Source organism: Polypterus senegalus, chromosome 8, assembly GCF_016835505.1.
Source record: "Polypterus senegalus isolate Bchr_013 chromosome 8, ASM1683550v1, whole genome shotgun sequence".
In the NCBI taxonomy this organism is placed as follows: Eukaryota; Metazoa; Chordata; class Cladistia; order Polypteriformes; family Polypteridae; genus Polypterus; species Polypterus senegalus.
Genome location: NC_053161.1, coordinates 163,625,269 through 163,648,737, shown reverse-complemented (window position 1 = coordinate 163,648,737; position 23,469 = coordinate 163,625,269). Strand labels below are relative to the sequence as shown.

The 23,469-nt window shown below is 43.2% G+C and overlaps 4 protein-coding genes across 4 annotated transcripts; 3 read left to right on the top strand and 1 right to left on the bottom strand.

The window, feature by feature from the left end:
- Window positions 1-5,280: 5,280 nt before the first annotated feature.
- LOC120534671 (histone H4) lies at window positions 5,281-5,592 on the top strand. Its single transcript, XM_039762263.1, has one exon. The coding sequence runs from the start codon at window positions 5,281-5,283 to the stop codon at window positions 5,590-5,592; it is 312 nt and encodes a 103-aa protein (XP_039618197.1).
- A 939-nt stretch (window positions 5,593-6,531) lies between these two features.
- Window positions 6,532-6,969, bottom strand: LOC120533352 (histone H2B 5-like). The gene has a single exon (XM_039760207.1). The coding sequence runs from the start codon at window positions 6,953-6,955 to the stop codon at window positions 6,578-6,580; it is 378 nt and encodes a 125-aa protein (XP_039616141.1). The 5' UTR covers window positions 6,956-6,969; the 3' UTR covers window positions 6,532-6,577.
- Window positions 6,970-7,804: 835 nt separating this feature from the next.
- LOC120533340 (histone H2A-like) lies at window positions 7,805-8,281 on the top strand. Its single transcript, XM_039760194.1, has one exon. The coding sequence runs from the start codon at window positions 7,843-7,845 to the stop codon at window positions 8,227-8,229; it is 387 nt and encodes a 128-aa protein (XP_039616128.1). The 5' UTR covers window positions 7,805-7,842; the 3' UTR covers window positions 8,230-8,281.
- Window positions 8,282-21,435: 13,154 nt separating this feature from the next.
- Window positions 21,436-22,101, top strand: LOC120533333 (histone H1-like). Its single transcript, XM_039760184.1, has one exon. The coding sequence runs from the start codon at window positions 21,481-21,483 to the stop codon at window positions 22,063-22,065; it is 585 nt and encodes a 194-aa protein (XP_039616118.1). The 5' UTR covers window positions 21,436-21,480; the 3' UTR covers window positions 22,066-22,101.
- The last annotated feature ends 1,368 nt before the right edge of the window (window positions 22,102-23,469 follow it).

The following is a 23,469-nucleotide window of genomic DNA, read 5'->3' as shown; positions in this document are numbered from 1 at the left end:
GGTGGTCAAAAAACTCCTTGGTGGCAGGGCCCCGGGGGTGGATGAGATACGCACAGAGTTCCTTCAAGCTCTGGATGTTGTAGGACTGTCTTGGTTGACACGTCTCTGCAACATCGCATGGACTTCGGGGACAGTGCCTCTGGATTGGCAGACCGGGGTGGTGGTCCCCCTCTTTATAAAGGGGGACCGGAGGGTGTGTTCCAACTACAGAGGGATCACACTCCTCAGCCTCCCTGGAAAAGTCTATTCGGGGGTTCTGGAGAGGAGGGTCCGTCAGATAGTCGAACCTCGGATTCAGGAGTAACAGTGTGGTTTTCGTCCTGGTCATGTAACAGTGGACTAGCTCTACACCCTTAGCAGAATCCTGTAGGGTGCATGGGAGTTTGCCCAACCAGTCTACATGTGTTTTGTGGACTTGGAAAAGGCATTCGACCGTGTCCCTCAGGGAATTCTGTGGGGGGTGCTCCGGGAGTATGGGGTATCAGACCCCCTGATAAGGGCTGTTCGGTCCCTGTACAACCGGTGTCAGAGCCTGGTCCGCATTGCCGGCAGTAAGTCAAGCCCGTTTCCAGTGAGAGTTGGACTCTGCCAGGACTGCCTTTTGTCACCGATTCTGTTCATAACTTTTTCGGACAGAATTTCTAGGTGCAGCCAGGGTGTTGAAGGGGTCTGGTTTGGTGGACTCAGGATTGGGTCACTGCTTTTTGCAGATGATGTTGTCCTGTTTGCTTCATCAGGCTTTGATCTTCATCTCTCTCTGGAGAGGTTCGCAGCTGAGTGTGAAGTGGCTGGGATGAGAATCAGCACCTCCAAATCCGAGACCATGGTCCTCAGCCGGAAAAAGGTGGAGTGCCCACTCAGGGTTGGGGGTGAGATCCTGCCCCAAGTGGAGGAGTTCAAGTATCTCAGGGTCTTGTTCACGAGTGAGGGAAGAATGGACCGTGAGATTGACAGGCAGATTGGTGCGGCATCTGCAGTGATGCGGCTTCAGCATCGGTTTGTCGTTGTGAAAAAGGAGCTGAACTGTAAGGCAAAGCTCTCAATTTACCAGTCGATCTACGTTCCTACCTTCACCTATGGTCATGAGGTATGGGTAGTGACCGAAAGAACGAGATCACGAATACAAGCGGCTGAAATGAGTTTCCTCCGCAGGGTGTCTGGGCTTTCCCTTAAAGATAGGGTGAGAAGCTCAGTCATCCGGGAGGAGCTCACAGTAGAGCCGCTGCTCCTCCGCATCGAGAGGAGTCAGATGAGGTGGCTCGGGCATCTGATCAGGATGCCTCCTGGACGCCTCCCTGGTGAGGTGTTCCGGGCATGTCCAACCAGGAGGAGGCCCCGGGGAAGACCCAGGACACGCTGGAGGGACTATGTCTCCCGGCTGGCCTGGGAATGTCTTGGGATTCTCCTGGAAGAGCTGGAAGAAGTGGCTGGGGAGAGGGAAGTCTGGGCCTCTCTGCTTAAGCTGCTACCCCTGTGACCCGGCCCCGGATAAGCGGAAGAGGATGGATGGATAGATGGATGGATGGATATATATATATATATATATATATATATATATATATATATATATATGTATATATATATAATAAAAAAAATAAATGATCGTCCAACTAACCTGACTTCTGCACAACACAACTGCTGGTCCCAACCCCATTGATAAAGCAAGAAATTACACTAAATAACCCTGATAAGGCACACCTGTGAAGTGAAAACCATTTCAGGTGACTACCTGTTGAAGTTCATCGAGAGAATGCCAAGAGTGTGCAAAGCAGTAATCAGAGCAAAGGGTGGCTATTTTGAAGAAACTAGAATATAAAACATGTTTTCAGTTATTTCACCTTTTTGTTAAGTACATAACTCCACATGTGTTCATTCATAGTTTTGATGCCTTCAGTGAGAATCTACCAATGTAAATGGTCATGAAAATAAAGAAAACACATTGAATGAGGAGGTGTGTCCAAACTTTTGGCCTGTACTGTATATATATATATATATATATATATATATATATATATTGCCGGAGATGGCTTAGGTGGCGACCAGGCCGGGACGCCCAGGAGGACCAGAGGAGGGCTTGTGCCTTCCCCAGACCATGTGGGGTGACTGCCCTGGTACCTTTGGGTGCCACGGGTACAGAGCTATTAAACGCGTGTTGAGTGACATGAACGTGTCCACCTATCTGTGTCTGGGCCGGCTACCACAATATATATATTGTGAACGCTGGCCCCGGCACAGACAGACGGACAACAGGTTTTCACCCATCACACTGTTTATTCACACTATTTACAATATCCAAAAGTCTCGTGCACTCACACAACCCCAGTGCCCCTGGCACTGAATCCCCCAAAGTCCAGGGCCACAGTCTCTGTGCCTTTGTTCCTGGCCACCTCCTGTCCTCTCTCAAGCTCCGTCCTTCTGCCTCCCGACTTCCACCCATGACTGGAGGGAGGCGGCCCCTTTTATGGGAACTCAGATGGGCTCCAGCTGCTTCCCGGCACTTAACGTTGGCCACACCCCTGTGTGGCGGAAGTGCCGGCTGCGCACCTGGAAGCCGTCCGTGTGTCCCCTTTTGTCTTCCCCCCGGCACTTCCTGGTGTGACGGAAGTGCCGGGCTCCCGGGATCAATAGGCACTGGGGCGCCGCCTGGCGGTGGCCACGGGTCCCTACAGGGCTGGGCTTCCAAGCCTTGTACCCGTGGCCCCCTGCATAACCAGGACGGACGCCCTCTCTCGGTCTGGAGGAGGCACACGCCCTCCTCTGGTCCTCCAGCGCCCCGCCGGGCTCCATCCCCGGCCAAAGACCACACGGGATAAACCGGCATCGGGGCGCCGCCTGGCGGTGACCATGGGTTCCTACAGGGCTGGGCTTCCAAGCCTTGTACCCGTGGCCCCCAACATAACTAGGACGGACGCCCCCTCGCGGTCTGGAGGAGGCACAAGCCCTCCTCTCCTCCTCCTGGGGACCACAATATATAAACTGCTCAAAAAAATAAAAGGAAGAATTTCAAATCACATCAGATGTCAAAGGGGAAAAAATTATGCTGGACATCTATACTAATGTGGACTGGGTAATCATTTAATGGAAATGAAAATTATCAACCTACAGAGGGCTAAATTTGAAGACACCCTGAAAATCAAAGTGAAAAAAATGATGCGGCAGGCAGGTAGGCTAGTCCATTGCAACAACTCCAAATCATAGTCAATAGCTTGTATGACCCCCATGTTCTTGTATAATGAACATGAATTGCCTGATAATGTCCAGGGGGAGGGGGGCATGCTCTGAATGAGATGACTGGGGCATCACTGAGCTCCTGGACAGTCTGAGGTGCAACCTGGCAGTGTCGGATGGACTGAAATGGTATCAATTCCTTCATCCTCCAGGAACTGCCTGCATACTCTCGCCACATGTAGCCAGGCATTGTTGTTCACCAGGAGGAACCCAAGACCCACTGCACCAGCATAGGGTGTGCCAATGGATCCAACAGTTTCATCCCGGTACCTAATGGCAGTCAAGGTGCCGTTTTCTAGCCTGTAGAGGTCTGTGTGTCCCTCCATGGATATGTCTCCCCAGACCATCACTGACCCCCCACCAAACCGGTCATGCTGAATGATGTTACAGACAGCATGATATTCTCCATGGCCCTTTCACATCTGTCACATGTGCTCAGGGAGAACCTGCTGTCATCTGTGAAAAGCACAAGATGCACGTGGTGGACCTGCATGTTCTGGTATTCTATGGCAAATGTCAATCGAGCTCCATGGTGCCTGGCAGTGACCACAGGGCCCACTAGAGGACGTGGGGCCCTCAGGCCACCCTCATGAAGTCTGTTTCTGATTGTTTGGTCAGAGACATTCACACCAGTGCTCATCCTGTTCCTCCTTACCCAAAGGAGCAGATAGCCGTCCTGCTGATGGGTTAAGGACTGTCTATGAGGGGCCCTGTCCAGCTCTCAAAGAGTAACTCTGCCTGTCTCCTGGAATCTCCTCCATGCCCTTGAGACTGTGCTGGGAGACACAGCAGACCTTCAGGCAATGGCACGTATTGATGTGCCATTCTGGAGAAGTTGGACTACCTGTGCCACCAACCTCTGTAGGGTCCAGAAGTTTCATTGACTTGATGCTATACTCTGATTAAAGTGTTTTTTTTTTCATTTTTTGAGTAGTTTATATATATATATATATATATATATATATATATATATATATAGTAACAAAGGCGCTAGACCCAACACAGATGGACACGGAGGCACGTATAAAAATAAACAAACTTTTATTTATCTTCAGGTGTGGGACAAGTCTTCCCTGTGCCACACAGCCCAACACAGTCCCAAAACACACCTGCAACACCAAACACTCCTCCTAAAGCTCAGTCTTCCTCCTCCCGACTCTGGCTCTTTGTGTGGTGGTGGCTGGCCCTTTTTATAGCCCACCTGGAAGTGTTCCAGGTGCTTGACCACCTGGTCCTAATTGGACCTCCGGGTAGGGCTGAAGATTCATCCAGCCAGGCTGCAGAGTCCATGCAGCTCCCCCTAGCGGCCATCTGAGCCCCCAACCAGGCTGTGGAGGATTCCATCTCCCATGGAGCCCTGCAGGTGGTTGGGGAATCACCATCTGCCAGGGAGGCTGCCACCAAGCGTCCCGGGGAAGGTACTGGACTGCCCGTGGTGGCTCCCCCGGAACATAAGCATGGGACCCGGCTGTCCTTCACTATATATATATATATATATATATATATATATATATATATATATATGAAATGCTCCAATTTCAGCATTATTAACAAGACTTAATTGTATTGTGAACGAAAATAAACACGGAAATATTTCGGTATAAGCAGGTTAGTAAGATGGGTGGATGAATAACTGAGGTTTATTTTTGTATGATAAAATTTGAGTGCAGTTAACGCTCATGTTACTGAAGATTATTTTTTTATTTTATGTGCTGAGGTTTAAGGCCAAACTATTGTAAGGTGCGAGTTACCATTCATTAAGACAATAAAGAAAAAACAAAGGGAAAAAGATTTGAAAAACAATCCGTGTGAAGTGTATGTAGCGCCTTCCAGGATTTTCCGTTGATTTTAGATTACACGTGGTGCATTCACTGCTTTTTTCATGGAGCTCGGAAATTGAAAAGCGAACTGAAGACGCGATTTCCTAAACCCCGCGCAGACATTTCCTGTACTGCGCTCTAACAGGTCGTCATTCTACTCATATTAAGCCACCAAGTTGTCGTTTTTTGTTTACTAACTTTTTTTTTAAAAAACAGCCTGAAAGAAATAGTCATGTCTGGCCGTGGCAAAGGAGGAAAAGGTCTCGGTAAAGGAGGCGCAAAACGTCACCGTAAAGTTCTGAGAGATAACATCCAAGGTATTACTAAGCCAGCTATCCGACGTTTGGCTCGTCGAGGTGGTGTAAAGCGTATTTCTGGCTTGATCTATGAAGAGACTCGCGGTGTACTCAAGGTCTTCCTAGAAAATGTTATCCGGGACGCTGTCACATACACTGAGCACGCTAAGAGGAAAACCGTGACCGCCATGGACGTGGTATACGCATTGAAAAGACAAGGCCGTACGCTATATGGCTTCGGCGGTTAAATTGTCAATGAAATCGTTAATTTGAAACGGCTCTTTTCAGAGCCACCCACAATTTCTTTTTAGAGAGCTTTCTTTATGTCCACGTTGTGTTTGTGTTTAGTGATTTTTATAATTCATGTTTTGCCTTGAGAGCCTTTGTGAGAAACGCGGTGTAAGAACAAAAGTTTTGTATTTCTGAGGCTGCCATGATTAGCCATCTCAGGTAAAAGGGATTAAGTTTCTGCATTTGTACACGACTGCAATCTGGTTTTTCATTGCGTTGTATTAACGAGTTAGGTTATTTTTCTTACCCAAAACGGGAGAAGACGCTTATGTAACTTTAACATCTTAGTACACAACCAGGGAGAGCTGAAACCACCACCCAATGCTTCTGGTTGAGAGGTGTAACGCTAACGTCCTATTTACGATTTTTGGGGAAATTCAGAACTAAAAGCTCCGAATTCTTTTCTTTATTCCATCCCTGGCACGAGTTCCCACCTCTTAGCGGGAAGTCTATGCTGTGTTGCAGTCGCTAACGGGTCCTGTTAAAGCCTACTTAAATATTGTGCTAGTTTGAGGAATGCAAGAAAAACCTTTACGTTCTGATATGAGCGCCTTTCTAACAGCAGTTAAGCAGAAGCAGCTGAAAGAAGAGGTGGCTAAGTTCCCGGGTCGCGCATTCACTGGAGCACGGAGACCCGTTTAGTGGGAATGAAAGACATTGGGCAACAAATCCCGGTACAGCGCTACTAGTAAGGAAGCCAGCTGGTGCTCTGCTTTGGAAACCAAAAGAAATGTAACCAATACAATAGGTTTCACAAGTTTCCTTGGAAAAATGTCAGGGGAAAAAAAAAACCCACAACATCGCGCCCAAAGATTTGAACCAACATCCGCAGGCAGATCAAGTACAACACAAATTATTGTTTAGCAGGAGAGTGGAGCTCTTTCATCGATAAAATGGGTGGCTCTGAAAAGAACCGTTGGTTTCGGGTAAGACTTCTGCAGTTTATTTAGAGCTGGTGTATTTGGTAACTGCCTTGGTGCCCTCGGACACGGCATGCTTAGCAAGCTCACCCGGCAGCAGCAGCCTCACAGCGGTCTGGATCTCCCTTGAAGAAATGGTGGAGCGTTTGTTGTAGTGCGCTAAACGGGAAGCCTCACCTGCGATGCGCTCAAATATATCGTTGACAAACGAGTTCATGATACCCATTGCCTTTGAAGAAATACCAGTATCGGGGTGTACTTGCTTCAGCACTTTGTACACGTAAATGGAGTAACTTTCCTTCCTAGACTTTCTGCGTTTCTTCCCACCTTTAGCCTGACTCTTTGAAACAGCCTTCTTCGAACCCTTTTTGGGCGCAGGGGCAGCTTTCGGCTCGGGCATTGTTGTAGATTTCACAGATCAAAATCAGAATGTCGCAGTTGTCTCGGCTTCTCTTTTTATAGCCAGTCATGCAAATTAGAAACGCTGCACGTCGCCACCAACCATAAGCGAGCAGTCGTTTCCCTCTTTTTAGACTCGACCGTTGCATTTGAATGGGACAAAATTCGCGCGCACAATTCTGCTTTAGGGTTCAGTTTTCAAAAGGATATTTTAAGTTTTTATCTCTCCTAATAGCATCCAGTATTCTTATCAGTTTAAAAAACAATGCCCACGCGTGTCAGATACATGTTATCAGTTTCGCAAAGGCAGGGATGGAGAAAAAACGTGGGCACTATTTTAGTAATTCGTATAAAGAAGCGATTGCAGTGATTTTTTTGTTTAAGAATTTCCCCATTCGTGTTGTTCTTTGTAAATGAAACAATAGCTTTCTATGTCTTGCTAATTCTACCATGAGTGAAAGATCATGAACATTGTTATCTGGTATATACGTCCTTCATGCTCAAAGAATCGGTCTTTTTGCCCAGTGCAGTGCTTTCAACAATAAATAATAAATGAAGAGCTAAGACAGCGCAATGAAATCCAAGAAAGAGACGTGATATATAAAATATAAATAATATTTGGATGTATATTCCCAGTGTACAGGTAAAAAGAAAATGATAAAAGAAAAGCACGTTGTACCTTTGTTCGGAGGTTTATTTTTGAATTTGAAGTATTGCGGGGGTCGAGCACAGCGCCTTGGATTTGCCCCCACTTAGTGACGTAATGAAAACATGCAAATGAAGCAGTCGAGTTGATTCAGCACGTCGCTCCCCATGAACGCCTTTATAAAAGCGCAGCACAAGCCTCTTACAGCATTTTACGGCACGAAGTTTTAGTATTATAGTACCATGTCTGGAAGAGGAAAAACCGGCGGTAAGGCGCGTGCTAAGGCCAAAACTCGCTCTTCACGGGCTGGTTTGCAGTTTCCCGTCGGTCGTGTTCACAGGCTGCTGAGAAAAGGCAACTATGCTGAACGTGTGGGCGCTGGTGCACCCGTTTATCTGGCTGCTGTGCTCGAATATCTGACTGCTGAGATTCTTGAATTGGCAGGTAATGCAGCCCGTGACAACAAGAAGACCAGAATCATTCCTCGTCATCTTCAGTTGGCCGTGCGTAATGACGAGGAGCTCAATAAGTTGTTGGGTGGTGTGACTATCGCTCAGGGTGGCGTGTTGCCTAACATTCAGGCTGTGCTCTTGCCCAAGAAGACCGAGAAACCCGCTAAGAGCAAGTAAACCGCTCGGCGATTCTTTTCTAAAGTCCAACGGCTCTTTTCAGAGCCACCCATCTATTCGTTCAAGAGCATTTTTTCCATTGAGAAGTTTTCTTCAGAACGAGAGCTGTACATTTTAATGGGCTCAATATTAGAGATGGGGATTTATGGCACTGAGGGGATCCGGATCTTGGCGATCCGTTCGTTTCAAAGAGCCGTTCAAAAGAACGGCTCTTTGGTTCTTTTTAAATATTTAGTCAGTTTTAAGACGCCAGCTTGGGGGCATCTCCGTTTATCCTGGAAATAATCACTGGGAGGAATAATGAGGTGAGATTTGTAGTCAAATAATTAAAACTCAGATATCACACACCAATTTCTGAGTTTGAATTATTCTGAAATATTATTACCTCATTTGTCATGTGTGGACTATATTCTATAGGGTTGCACAACATCCTTCTGCTTAGGCAGTGACATCACTATTTTGGATTTAGCTTACGTACAAAGTGTGTGTATGTGTAAAGCTACATTGACTTATGTTATTCATACAATACCTACTCACAAATAAACATCAAAAACAAAGCCGGCTGCAATGAATGTCTGTGCAAAACAGCTTTTACTACAAACACTTCCACACAAGAACATTGTTATCACACAAGAACATTTTGATAGAAAACAAAAAATATTTCAAGTTTTAAATATATACTGGAGATAAAATTAGAATAAATAAAATGGAAATGTCTACATTACTACTATTACTACTGTAAACTTTGCAAATAGGACATCAGCCCCCTTCAAGTCTTAAATGAACACAAAATGCAATGTAAATAAATACAAAGCAGTTCCTTACTTTATGACTTTTTCTGCCTCTTTCTTGTTCTTGGGCAAATTTGCATTAAGGAAGACAAGAGCTCTGACCTTTTTGGGCTTAAGGTAACTTCTCCTCTCTGAGATTATCTGTCCAGTTTTCGAGAATATTCTCTGAGGGAACTGATGTCGCCACAACACAAAGCTTCTTGGCCATCAGCTTGCTAAGCCTGGGGTAAACAGGGGCTCGACTCTCCCACCACTTGAGGGGATCCTCCAGGTAGGCTCGCACCTCCATGACAGCATCGGCGGTGGGATTCCTGGCTTCCACTGTTCCAGCTACCTGCTCATAGGGGTGGGAGATATAACAATGGCAGATACCATTTTTATGTGATTAGATTAAATTAGATTCAACTTTTGTCATTGCACAGTGTAAGAGAACAGATTAATGAAATGCAGTTTAACATTTAATTAGAAGTGACAATAGTAGATTTGCATATGTGCAGTATGTATAGATTAAATGCAGTGATTTACAGCTGGTGGAAGTTTTAGACTGAGATATCAGACTGATTTTATTCTAGAGATTTTTAGAGAAAAAAATGTGAATTATTGTTGCCACCCTTACTTCCTCATGGAAATAGCTCCAAACTATTGATCCAGCACCACTGCCTGCTCCTTCCAGTCCTTCCACAGCTGGTTGCTGTTGGATGGGTGTGTCACTGCTAATTCTTGCTGCTGCAGTTGACAGCCTTTGAAACGTCTCATCTGCTGTTCTGCCATCAGGGAAGGCCATCCTCTTAAAACGCGGGTCAAGTGCAGCAGTATCTGCTAGTACTGTATGTGGTTGGCATGAATCCTGTTTAATCGCAATGACATACTCGCACACAAAATGTCGATCACAACTTGCGCGGCCGCTGTTGTAGTGTTTTGCCAAAAATCAGTGGTGGCTCTTTGAAGTCCCCTGGCCAGCACTATGACCTTCAAGGCTGTCAAGTAGCTAGTGGAAAAAAAAAACTTTAATGTTACAATTTTAAAGCTGAAACAATGATAAATATTACAATGTATTAAACAGATATCTATAGTGGTATCAAATATCCATAATTTTTTATCAGGAAATTGGCATGCAGGCTACAGAAATCCACTGACAATTATATACACTCTAGTGTATTACACAGATTTCTAATATGGTATAAAATATTCATAATTTACTATCAGGTACTATGCATGTATGCTAAAGAAATATACTGTTGTCCAACTGAGCTACACATCTTTCTGCACTGAGTTCCACAGTGACTTCCTCAAATGGTTGCAAGATTGTGCAAATTTCTTGCACTGTGGTCCATTCCTCCTGGGACAGGTGACGAACAGGTGCATTGGTGACAGCCAGGGTGGAGATTATGGCATTTCTATTGGCAATAAAGCTTTTCAACATGTAGTAGGGGGAATTCCACCTTGTAGGACAATCCTGTTTTGGTCGGAGCTCCTCCATCTTCATTTGTAGTTAAGTCTCCTTCAGTTTTTGTGCCCCCATGGTGCTTCTGTGAAAGTATTCCACTGCCTCTTTCACCTTATCAATGATGGGCTTTGAAGCTTGCAGGGCATCTCTTACCACCAAGTTAATAGTATGGGCCAGGCATGGAAGGTGCATCCATCCAATGGTTTGTATAGCCTTAGTAACATTTGCTGCATTATCGGTTAGGCAGCACACTACTTTCTTGTCCACCCCCGACTCTGCTGCAACACTAAACAGCTGTTGTGCAATGTTGTCTGCGTTCTTGAAGTCCAACAGTCTGTGGTTAAACAGACAGCTGGTACTTTTGACACCCTTCTCTTCAAAGATGCTGTCTCCCTGTCATACATATCCATGACGTTCTGGGCTAAGGCCTTCCTACTTGGAGGAATGTAGGAGGGGTTGAGCGCCTGTGAATATTTTTTGAATCCTGTGTCCTCCACTATTGAGAAAGGCTGGAAGTCAGCGGCTATCATCTTTGCCAGCTACTCATCTATCTTCTCCTGTCTTAATGGGGTCAAGACAGGAGGTAATAAATATTGACTGATGGATGTCTGCTTTCTTTTTGGTCGTGCCTGGCCAGGCGATGTGGTGGGCCCAGTGGGGTCAGAGGCTTCTGGGGCTGCAAGTTGCACTTGATGTGGAGGCAGAGGAGGCAATAGACACATCAGTGTCACGGTTGTTGTCTGAGTTTGGCTCTGCTCTCAAACCTGTGACCTGCAGTGTTGGGTGTTGAGTCTTCAAATGCCTGTGTAAATTATTTGTTGACCCAGACTTAAATGAAATGACTTCCTGACAAATGCTGCATTTAGCCTTACTGTTTTCTTCGCGAGAAAAGTGCACCCAAATGCTGTTCCTTTTCCTCTGGCTCATTTTCACGTGTGTGTCTTATTCCTTCGAACGACCCGCTATTACTGACTTTGGCACTGAGACAGAGAGGCACTCGCACGTTTTATTTTTTTATTTTTACTGGAGTAAGCATGTGACAGCAGCATGCACAAGTCATGGCTCCGCTCCTACTCACTGGCTCCTCAGTATTTACAGTCTATGGCTACTACCCAATGAGAGGCACGCAGGGTGGTGGAGTACTCACGTGAAGGATGCATGCACAACTATCATCATTGTTAGGCAGTAGCGCCCCTGCTGGGTGCGCCCCTCCCCCAGTGTGGGTCCACCCCATCCCACCTGGGTGCGCCTCCCCTCCTCCGCAAGACTGTTCTGTCTCGCGGAGGAACTAATTTGTGTGCATCTGTGTGAAACACGCATAGGAAAAAAAGAATGACAGAAGGAACGGCTTCCCCCCAGCCGCAACTCAGCTCCCATCGTTCATGTTTATGAGCCGTTCAAAAGAATCGATTCTTCGTGAATGACACAACTCTACTTAATATTCTAATTGTTAAAATAAAGCGTGACTGTATCGGTTTCCAGCATGCTATTTGGTAACAACCTTATTTTTCGCTAATACTATACTTTCTCTATATGAAGAGAAAGGAAAAAAAAATTTGACCTTGATATTTTCAATCTCATTTTGACCATTTGGAATAATGTGTGTGTGTGTGAGCATGTATGTACCGGAAGGACGATAACTTGAGAACGCATTGAGCCGGATAAATGAAATTTAGTGTGTGTGTTGTACTGAAATGTTTGTTTTCTGTCACCTTTTGGGAATTTTACGTCAACCAGAAATTTTACTCTAATATAAGGAATGTTGAGTGAACAACGATCCAGATTTTTTTATGCTTTGTGTGGTGCTGTACAAAAGACTGGAAAATTCAATGCCCTTAATAAAACAACAAACATTTTGATTTTTTGGTTTTATGTTTTTCATACAGTGCTTTTAGTGATTTAAAGCTGTTTGTGGCATTTTCTTCTTTGTACTGGTTCTGTACGGCCATGGAAGGATCTTATCGTTTTCCATTGTTTTTGGGTTGCTTGGGTTTTTATTTTGTTTGTTTTTTTATTACCTACATTTATTTTTTATTTGTAAATGAGAGATGAAAGACAAACAGCACCGCAAAGGCAAAAGAAAATTAATCAGTTGCATAGACATTCATGCTCTGATATTTCATATAAACAGACTGAAAGAGTTAGACAGGCCTATATAATATTTAATTTTGGGAATGTCCAATAATTCATCTTATTTAATAAGAGTGTTTTTTTACTATGTTGCACATTATTTTTAACTGTTATTTAACTTATCAATGTACAGACATTACATGGTACAAACACAAAATAACACCCTAATTGGAAACTTATCTAATCAGTTAAAAAACCTATCAAATACACTTGAAATTTGAATAGGTACATGTTGTGTTTCATAAATTGACATATTCATATAATATTTAGATAATATCTACATTTATGAGAAAGTCAAGTGCTGGAGAACACTCCAGGTTTTTTTTCATACATACATCATATGGAAGAAACTTAATCTTTCCAAGAGGTCTAATAAATGTGAAGATAGAGCTGCCTCAGTGGTTGGTAAATGATGAAGATCGAATGTACAGTGTGAACACAGAACATTGTGCTGGTCAGGTTGGTTGGACAACTGCTATAAAATGTAGGTTTGGTCAAATAGGAGGTTTTACTCCATTTTGAAAAAATGTACAAAAGACAATTCTCTTTTTCTTGTCTCCTGCAGTGAAGACAGCCATTGGGGTGAATGGCTGCCTAAACGTTTAGACAAGCAGTAATGGACACCTTTTCTTGTTTTGCTGAGGCAATGATTTTTCGATCATTTTTCTTCTGTTAAAAAAGTTGAAGGGCTAAGTAAAAAGTCCTCTGCTTCCATCTATCGTGGATTGCAGTCACCCTGGTCATAATCATTGTTGAAAAGGCAATATATTATTTATGTGTTGTACCCCCTTAATTAGTTGTCTTCCGCCTTGGTTTATTGGTTGTTGTGGTTGGCCCGTGGTGAGTTGGAACTTGGCCAATCACGGGGCTTCACTTTGAACATTTAGATTAGTTTGGTGGCGTCTGAGCAGTAGAGTAGGAGCTTCGTTTAAATGTGAAAGTTTGCGTAATTGATTATAAAGTAAGTGGAATTCGTTTATCCTTAAAGTATATTGTTTATATGTTTACATTTGTAATTTGGATATATATATATATATATATATATATATATATATATATATATATATATATATATATATTTAGTACTGTTTCTAAATATTGAAGTTTGAAGAAGTTAAAGTATAGTTGAACAGATGCTATATGGAGTTTCTCACATTGTCTGTTATGGAATTGCGGTGTTATCGTTTCCTCGTATATAATATGTATATCTATTAAGAATAATTACTTTTTAAGTTGAGTAAATGCTTTATTGTTTAACGTTCTAGTAATTTCCGATATTGATGTTATCTGGGGTGTAGTACGCCATCTACTGGATAAATGAATTACCTGTTAAATGACTAATGTTAACATTGACAAACTGAAGAGAAAGAAAGTGGGATAGCTAATTTATGTTTATTATTATTTATTTAGACCATATCTTCACATTGTATAAGTTTGGAAGAAAGTAATAAATAGAATTTGGACATCTTCATCCATCCCTGACCGGATGTGTGCAGTGGTTGTAATTTAATCCTAACCAACATAATTCTTCAATACAAATTTATGGTCCTTCGAGCCGGATCGACAACTGCTACACTGTAAAGAAGATGTACTCGTCTTTTCCAGCATGTACTACAGATGATAATGAAGCTATTGTTAGACCCAGACGCCAAGTACGTCGCCCTGTGTATTTGGAAGATTTTGATGTGAACTATGTGAGTTGGTGTAACAGTGCACCCATATTACCGAATCAGTTAGTTGTGATTCCACCTCAGACAGCACATCACTCCGATTTGCAGAATTGTACGCTCAGTCAAGAAGGTGTAATTAGAAGGGTGAATCCAGAATCTGAGATTTATCATTCACCTACAAGTTATTGGAAGAGGGCCGGTTATGAGGGTGCTGCCAAGATGACACCCCTCCCCTCTCCCTGTCACATTCCCGATTCTGACATTGAGCAACAAAGTGAGGTCCGGATTGCTGCTGAGAGAAAAACTCCTAACCCTCCAAACCCAGGAGCTAGTGATGAGGTCCTTGCAGCAATTAGAGAGATGCAAGCTGAAAATAAGTATTTATGTGAGAATATGATGCATCTTACCAATGCCATAAGCAAGTTGCAGCCTCATGGAGATGTAGTCCCTGCACAGAAGTCTGATAAACAACCTCAATCTCCTTCAGTTATTGAAATGGCAAAAGAGGCTAATACTTCAATTGCCTCCCAGAGTAGGCCTGTTTCAGTTTATAGCAGCCCAGTTGCCAACATTGCAGGTGACCGTGGATACCGGTCAGAAGATTTAAAATTCTTTGGAGATCCTCCATTAATCCAAAGTGTACAAACCCCTTTAGGCACTGATCTTATAAGACAAAGTAGTCCAGAGAATGTTTCAGTACGATTTGTCAGACAGGACATGATGCAGAATAAATTCAATCCATTATGCCCCACTATCTATCCACCTGCACAACAGTATCAAAACGCTCAGAATGAGACATATTCAGTGCCACCAGCTGAAGGCCAGTATTGAAATCCATATTCTTCACTAATACGCCAATCTCAAAAGAAAAGCTACAGAGGACCAAAACCTACGATACCTTACTTCGTCCGTGAGGATCCAAGAGAATTCTCTAGAATGAAGATAGCTCTCGAGAATCTCCCCCCAAGTGATGCTACTGAACGTTTTAAGCATCAAATCCTTATGGATCACCTTAAATTGGAGGATGCACTATTAATTGCAGATTCTTATAGCAACTCTCCATATCCTTATAGTGATACTATGGCTTCCTTAACTGCACAATATGGTCAGCCTCATAAACTGGCGTTAAAACGAATAGCTGAACTAATGGATGGTGCAAATATCAGAACTGGTGATACTGTGTCCTTCCGTAGATTTGCCTTGCAGATCTGTGCTTTAGTGGGGATGCTTGACCAACTAGGTGAAAAAGGCAGAATTGAACTGCATTGTGGCTCACACGTAAGTCGACTTTCCTCCAAGCTACCTCACGATTTGAAAGCTAACTTCCGTCGCTATATCTTGTCAAGGTACATTAATGTTCCAACACTCTATGATTTCTCAAATTGGCTTGAGTTTGAGGTTCACGTGCAAGAAGGTGAAATAAAATAACCAATACTGGAACCAAGACAAATACCAGTCAACGAAGAGAGCAAAGGGAAGGCTGTCCACATAGGCAGTCCCCACCTAAGACCTCAACTGTTCTCCTTAGTATGGATTCACCTGCTGCTGTTCCCATTCCCCCTGTAGAGGCTCAGAAACCATTTGAATCATCCACATTTACTGAGAGACCTAAAATGTATTGTGCTTATTGCAACAATAATAAGCATTCTCTTAACCAATGCACCAATTTCAGTCAGTTAACAAAGGAGCAAAAGGAGAATTGGATTCGATCTAATAAGAAATGTTGGAAATGTGGAAGAAATCATCAAGCTGCCCAGTGCAGGATGAGAATTACGTGCAAAACTTGTAATGGTAAACATTTGGAAGCTCTTCATGAAGTGAATGTTAAGCCACGAATAGAGAATAAAGAGCCAGTTAGCTCCACAAGTGAAGTGCTCTATGTTGACAAGCCTACCTCCTCAAAAAGGGTTCTTCTTAAAGTAAGCAAAGTTGTTTTACGAAGTGGTGACAAAGCACTAGAAACATACGCTATATTGGATGATGGTTCCGAAGAACTATTCTGCTCCAAGCGCAGCAGATTATCTTGAATTGAATGGTGATCCCGAAGATCTTACACTTCGAACAGTAAGACAAGACCTTAAAGTGCTAAAGGGACAATCAGTATCTTTTTCTGTATCTCCCGCTTTCCAGCCAAATAAGAAATTTCAGATTTGTGGAGCCTTTACTGCAAATCACCTGGGATTAGCAGAACATTCATATTCTATTGCCATATTACAAAGTAAATATCCACACTTGCAAGGTCTTCCTCTTCAGTCATTTGAAAATGCAAAGCCACTTCTCCTCATAGGATCTGACTACCCTCACCTCATCACCCCAATTGAACCAATTCGCTTAGGTCTCCCTGGAGGACCTGCTGCCGGAAGAACCAGACTTGGATGGACACTTCAGGGACCATGCCGAGCACTGAAGCAGCAGTTGTCTGAACAGGTAATGGTTTGTCATTTCACTTCAGTATTGGCTCCTGATGCTTATCTGATTCAACAGATTGAGAGGCTCTGGCAGTTGGATGTTTTACCTTACAGAAGTGAAAAACAGGTGAGCAGATCAAAACAAGACAAAAGGGCAATACATTTATTAGAGGAGAAAACTGTGAGAGTTAATGTGGATGGAGTTATGCGGTATGCTACTCCTCTGCTTCGGGTTGAGATTATGCCTCAGTTGCAGGCACCTAAAGAAGCAGTGATTTCTCTGCTAAGAGGTACAGAAAGCAAAGACATACGCTATTGAAATTGAGAAATTGGAAAAGGCAGGCTATATTACCAGATTAAGAAATGATAGTGTTGAAGAAGCAAAGGAGACATGGTATATTCCACACCATATGGTAGAACACAATGGAAAAAACAGAATTGTGTTTAACTGTTCCTTTAAATGCCAAGGTCAGAATTTGAATGATTTTCTGCTACCAGGACCCACTCTGGGCCCTACCTTACTGGGAGTGTTACTGCGATTCAGAGAACACACCGTGGCAATTAGCAGTGATATTAAAGGTATGTTCCATCAAGTTCGTCTGCTCCCTGAAGACAGACCACTTCTTAGATTTTTATGGCGAGATTTAAAGGTAGACGAGCAACCCACTGTTTTAGAGTGGCAAGTTTTGCCATTTGGAGCGACATGTAGCCCTTGTTGTGCAATTTATGCTTTACAGCGGCATATCAGAAATCACAGATCTCCTGAAGAAGACCAAAGTAAATGTGTAGAAAATAATTTTTATGTCGACAACTGCCTATATAGTTCAGCATCATTGAAAAACTCAAAGGAATTGGTTGACAAATTAAGAAGTGTACTGTCACTGGGAGGTTTTGAACTAAGGCAGTGGGCAAGTATTGTGCCTGAAGTTATAGCCCATTTACCCGTTGAAGCTAGAGCTTGTAACAGTGACCTTTGGCTTAATCACAAGCAGTTTGATCAGCAAGAATCAACACTTGGATTAGTATGGAATTGTAAAGGAGACAAAATTAGTTACAGGTGTAGAACAATAGAGAGTACAGTACCTACAATGAGGCACATTTATAGAGTCCTCGCAAAGCAGTACGACCCAATTGGATATATTGTACCATTTACAACTCGGGCCAAATTAATTGTACAGCGCCTGTGGGATAAACAACGAGATTGGGATGATCCTAATTTACCAGAGGGCCTCCTTCAAGCTTGGTGTATGTGGGAAAGAGAATTACAGTTTCTCCCAGACATAAGCTTTCCACGGTGTTATGTGAGCCCAGGAATGGACACTCCTGTTGCTACAGGAGATATTCACATTTTCTGTGATGCCTCTAGTCAAGCATATGGGTCAGTTGCATATCTGAGGACAGAAAATAATGAAGGTAACGTGGAGATTGCTTTTCTGACAGCAAGATCAAGAGTAGCTCCAAAAAAGCAGCAGTCCATTCCCAGGCTTGAGCTCTGCGCTGCACTCACTGGTGCTCAACTTGCGAAACTGCTGACCAGGGAACTATCATATACAGTACATCATGTTGTAATGTGGACCGACTCAACAACAGTATTGAATTGGATTCAGTCTGAGTCATACAGATACAAGGTATTTGTTGGAACAAGGGTAGCTGAAATCCAGGAACTCACAGACGTGCGAAAATGGTGATATGTGGAGTCTGAAAACAACCCAGCAGACGACATTACACGTGGGAGATCACTTCAGGCACTTGCAGGAAAGAATCGTTGGAATCAGGGTTCCACATTCCTAGCTCATCCACCTGACAGATGGCCCTTTCTGCCTGATACAGCAAGTGTTGCAGATGACACTGAAATGAATAAAACTGATTTCTGTGGATTCACTTCAACAACTGTTAATTCCATTCCTAAGGCTGAGGAGTGTCATACATTCCAAGAATTAGTTGAAGAGACAACAATATCCCATCATGGGGCGGCGGGCCTTACGAATGCCCCATCAGCTGACAATTACAGAGATGCCAAGCTGACAATACTACATAAGAGTCAAAGAGACAGCTTCCCAGAGGAATTCGGCCTACTACAGTCGGGTAAACCTGTGCTACCAAGTAGCTGCCTCATAAAATTAGCTCCAGAGTATGATTCTGATATTAAACTTATTCGAGTGGGTGGGCGTCTGCGCCAGAGTGAGCAATTGAATATTGAAGCTATACACCCTATAATATTAGATTCTAAACATCCAGTTACCAAATTAATAATAGCTGAATTTGATGAAAAATTAAAACACCCTGGTCAAGAAAGAGTATTCTCAGAATTGCGTAGGCATTACTGGATAATCAGGGGCAGAGAGGCTGTAAAACAACACCAGCGTAAATGTATAGAATGTCAGAAATGGAGAGCAAAACCACAACCCCCTCAGATGGCAGATCTTCCTCCTTGTAGATTATGACTTTTCAAACCACCATTTTTCTCTACAGGACTGTTTTGGACCATTTTTAGTTAAGATAGGTCGTAGAAATGAGAAAAGGTGGGGTATTTTATTCAAACGTTTAACAACAAGAGCAGTTCATATTGATGTTCTATCTACTATGGAAAAAGATTCATTTTTAATGGCATTAAGAAGATTTATATCACGGAAGGGAAAACCTTCTGAGCTGATTTCAGACTGTGGAACCAATTTCCGTGGAGGAGAGTCGGAGCTAAGTGATACATTTAAAGAAATGTGCCCTGATCTTCAAGATCTTCTGGCAAAACAAAGAATTAAATTCAATTTCAACCCTCCTGGAGCTCCACACTTCAGAGGTGTGTGGGAGCGAGAAATCAGATCTATTAAAGCAGCGCTAAGAGTAACACTTGGGACTCAAACAGTTAATAAAGAAGTGTTCAGGACTGTATTAATTGAAATTGAGGGAATTATAAACTCAAAACCACTTGGCTATACTTCATCAGATATTACTGATTTGGATCCCGTAACACCAAATTATCTCCTAATGGGGTGGCCGGACTCAGCACTACCTCAGGTTGTTTACCCAGAGTCTGAACTTTTAACTCGTAAGCAATGGAGGAACAGCCAAATCCTTGCGGATCAGTTTTGGTCTCACTTCACTAAAAATTACTTGCCCAACTTACAATCACGAGAGAAATGGCAAACCTTTGTTACTTTTGCATCCATATATCCATCCATCCATTTTTCTGTCCCAATTATTCAGATCAAGATCGCAGTGTAGCTGGAGCTTATTCCAGCTGTCTTTGAGCACAAGACAAGAACAACACCTTGAAATGGGTGCCAAAACAGGTATGCTAGTTAAGCAGACTAAATTCAGGTGTTATTGTGTAATTTAGGAATAGTCATTTGAATAAGGGGATGCTAACTTTCATGCAGGGTTTGAACCTCGATCTTTTCATGGTGAGGTAGAAGTGATATCATTGTGTCACCACACTGCCCATTACAGAGTTTTATAATATGAACATGGTGTCACTACACACCCAAAAGGTACACAGTCTCCTTGGTTATAGTTCCTCTGTGTTATGAGACCAGCCCAGCCACTCACTAATGTGGAGCCCCAAGTACTCGTAGCAGTGTACACTGAAAAGTGACTGGTGTCGTAGAGACTCTTTTTTGTCTTGAAAGTCAAAAACAGTTCTTTAGTTTTGCTGATGTTAAGCTCCAAACGGTTTTCATTACATCACGACAGATAACACAGCATTATATTCATAATATGAGGGACATTGGGAGAAGGGAAAAGGAGACAGGGCCATTCTTTCTGGTTCTCCAGTGCTGCTTACATCCACGTTAGAGACACAAGCTTTGTGTCTCACAAAGTGCTGCCTGCCAGACAGAGTGAAAGAATATCTAGGACCAGGAATACAGATTTAGAGGCATACATCAAAGTCATACTGTACTAAGACACAGACAAGATTCCACACGTGTTTAAATGAAACAAATGTTATTTTCATACTGCTTTCTTTTTCACCCTTCTGCTGTACTTCAGAAGAGCGATACAATGCATTGTATCACATGTTATTCAAATGACTATTCCTAAATTACACATAAACTCCTGAAACTTTAGTGCAGTTCAAGCTACACTCCACTGCTACATTGCGTTACTGAGGAGTGGTATACTTCTACACTTCTAGGAAATGAAGTCCAAATTTGGCTCTGAGCATTGACCCCAATGGGAACGGGATTATTTGCACGACGGAATGCCAGCTCACACTTGGGTGATCTGATCCATCTTGTCAGCGCCTTAACATGGCCCTCCCTTTGAAGTCGCTGTTCCCGGCGACCACTTCCAACGCCTTGAAATTTCGCAAATCTGTTCTTCTCTTCAACCGTGCAGCCGGTGAAGAAGGCACATCAGCTGGGGTCTTAAACAATTCATTGTCAGGTGGCGCAGCAGGGACGTTGCATGCTATGTTCTCAGATGCCGCTGCAGGGATGTTGAGCGCTGTGTGGTGCAACAGAGATGTTATATACTGCACTTCTGTTCGGCGATCTATTCGTGTGCAACTAACAAGGCAAACCGCCTTGTGTAGAGTTACAGATGTACTAGTCTCGGAGTTTTTTTTCCTTCACCAAACTGACACCGTAACAAGCATTCCAGGTCTGGATCTCAGCTGCCAGGCTCTCCTTCCACAGCTGCCCCAACACATCTCTGTGAAGGAAGTAAGCACACCTGTCAGGGCTCTTAGGACAGAACAGAGGACTGGCTGAGTCTACACGGTTCTCACTACTGTAATATGAGCGAGGGAGCCGCAGCTCCTCATTCAAATCTGCAGAGTTATTAGCTCGAAGTGTGTCTTGTTTAAAATGGCAGAAACCGCTCCGGCTAAGGCGCCGAAGAGGAAGACGAGTTCGAAGCCAAAGAAGACCGGTCCTAGCGTGTCTGACTTGATCGTGAAGGCTGTATCGGCTTCAAAGGAGCGCCACGGGTTGTCTTTAGCGGGCCTCAAGAAGGCTCTTGCTGCTGGCGGCTACGATGTGGAGAAGAATAACGCCCGCTTGAAACTGGCCGTAAAAAGCCTGGTTAGCAAAGGGGCTCTGCTGCAGACCAAAGGTACCGGTGCCTCCGGGTCCTTTAAGATCAATAAGAAGCAAGCAGAAGCAAAGGAGAAAGCGAGTAAGAAAAAGGCGACCCCGAAGAAGAAGCCAGCGGCCAAGAAACCTACCGCAGCCGCCAAAAAAGTAAAGAAGCCTGCAGCGAAAAAACCCGTCGCGGCCAAAAAGACGGCAAAGAAGCCCGCTGCAGCCAAAAAAGCCACCAAGAGTCCCAAGAAAGTGAAGCCGGCTGCAAAGCCCAAAAAGGTGACTAAGAGTCCAAAGAAAGCCAAAGCTTCCAAGCCTAAGGTGGCAAAGCCCAAGACTGTAAAGAAGGCAGCGCCGAAAAAGAAGTGAATCGTGTACGTGTCGACAGTTTAGAAAAACAGCTCTTTTCAGAGCCCACATCTGTTCGAAAAGGGCAAATCTCTTTTGTGGACGCTAATAAAGGCGTGTGGCCCAGGACAAACGGGCTGCATTCCGTGATTTTCCCTAACCCATTTTTTGGGTGGTACTGTCCCTCACCCCTCTAGTAGGGACTATGGGATAAGCAATCACTGCTTTTGAAATTGATACTGATACAAGTATTTTGTGTCAGATTTCCGATACTGATAACTGAGTATTTTTGAAAAGGCATAGGAATGTTTATCAAAGTGTGATAGTGTTTAAAATGGCTAATATTAATGGGCCAGTCTGTATTTAAATTAACATATCAACACGGTATAAAAGTCACCGTGACAAATTTATTACTATCTATATTAATAGATTGACATGTCATTTTCTAACCTGCTCACTCCAGACCAGGGCTATGGGAGGGTGCTGGAGTCTATCCCAAATGCCATATGGTACAAGGCGGGAGCAAACCCATGACCGGTCGCCCATCTATTACTGGCAAACTATGGCCAAGTTTAGCTTTGCCAGTTCACCTATCCTGCGTAGATTTGGACTGTGGCAGGAACCTTACACAGCCACAGGGATAACATGCAAACTCCATGCAGGAAGGATCTGGGTAGCAAAGCATGAACATATAAAGGTAATAAGATATTCACTTTTACATTTTCATAAAGATTTGGTTATTTGCCTGTTTTACATGTATTGAATAATCACTGCACGCATGTATTTAAACTGATCCCCTTAGAACACAATTTACAAAAACAATTCCCACATTTGTTTTCTATTATATTCTGCTCTTCTGTTTTACCAAGGAAGATCTTGTCGTTTTAGCTTTACATTTAGTTAAGTTTCAAATTTGTATTTAGAAAAAATAATGCTGACATTTTTACGCTTAATCCTATTTTGCCTCTGCAGGTGCAAGGCAGGAAAAATCCCTGGACAGGGTGAGAGGCCATCACAGAGTGAACACACAAACCCCAGGGGCCAATTTATCATCAATCCACATAACTTGCACGTCTTTGAACTGTGCAAAGAAACAGGAGCACAATTTTAATACAAAATTAAGCAGAAATTATAGATATTACACTAGATGTTAATGTAATTAAAGTACTTTTAAATCCACTAAACTTGCAAAATAATATTTTAACATTTACTCAAGCAGGTATTTTTCGGAAAGAAAAACTACTTTAAGTGAAAGTTTTCATCTTCAAATTAGGCATAGCTATTAAGTATTTTGCATAGTGTTAAGACTATTTAACGTTCTTATTTATGTACATTTTAATTAGCAGAAAAACAAAACGGGCAGAACCCGTGACAAAATGCTCTGACAGTGATGCTTCACTCTTGTTCCCTCCTATATGCTAACAA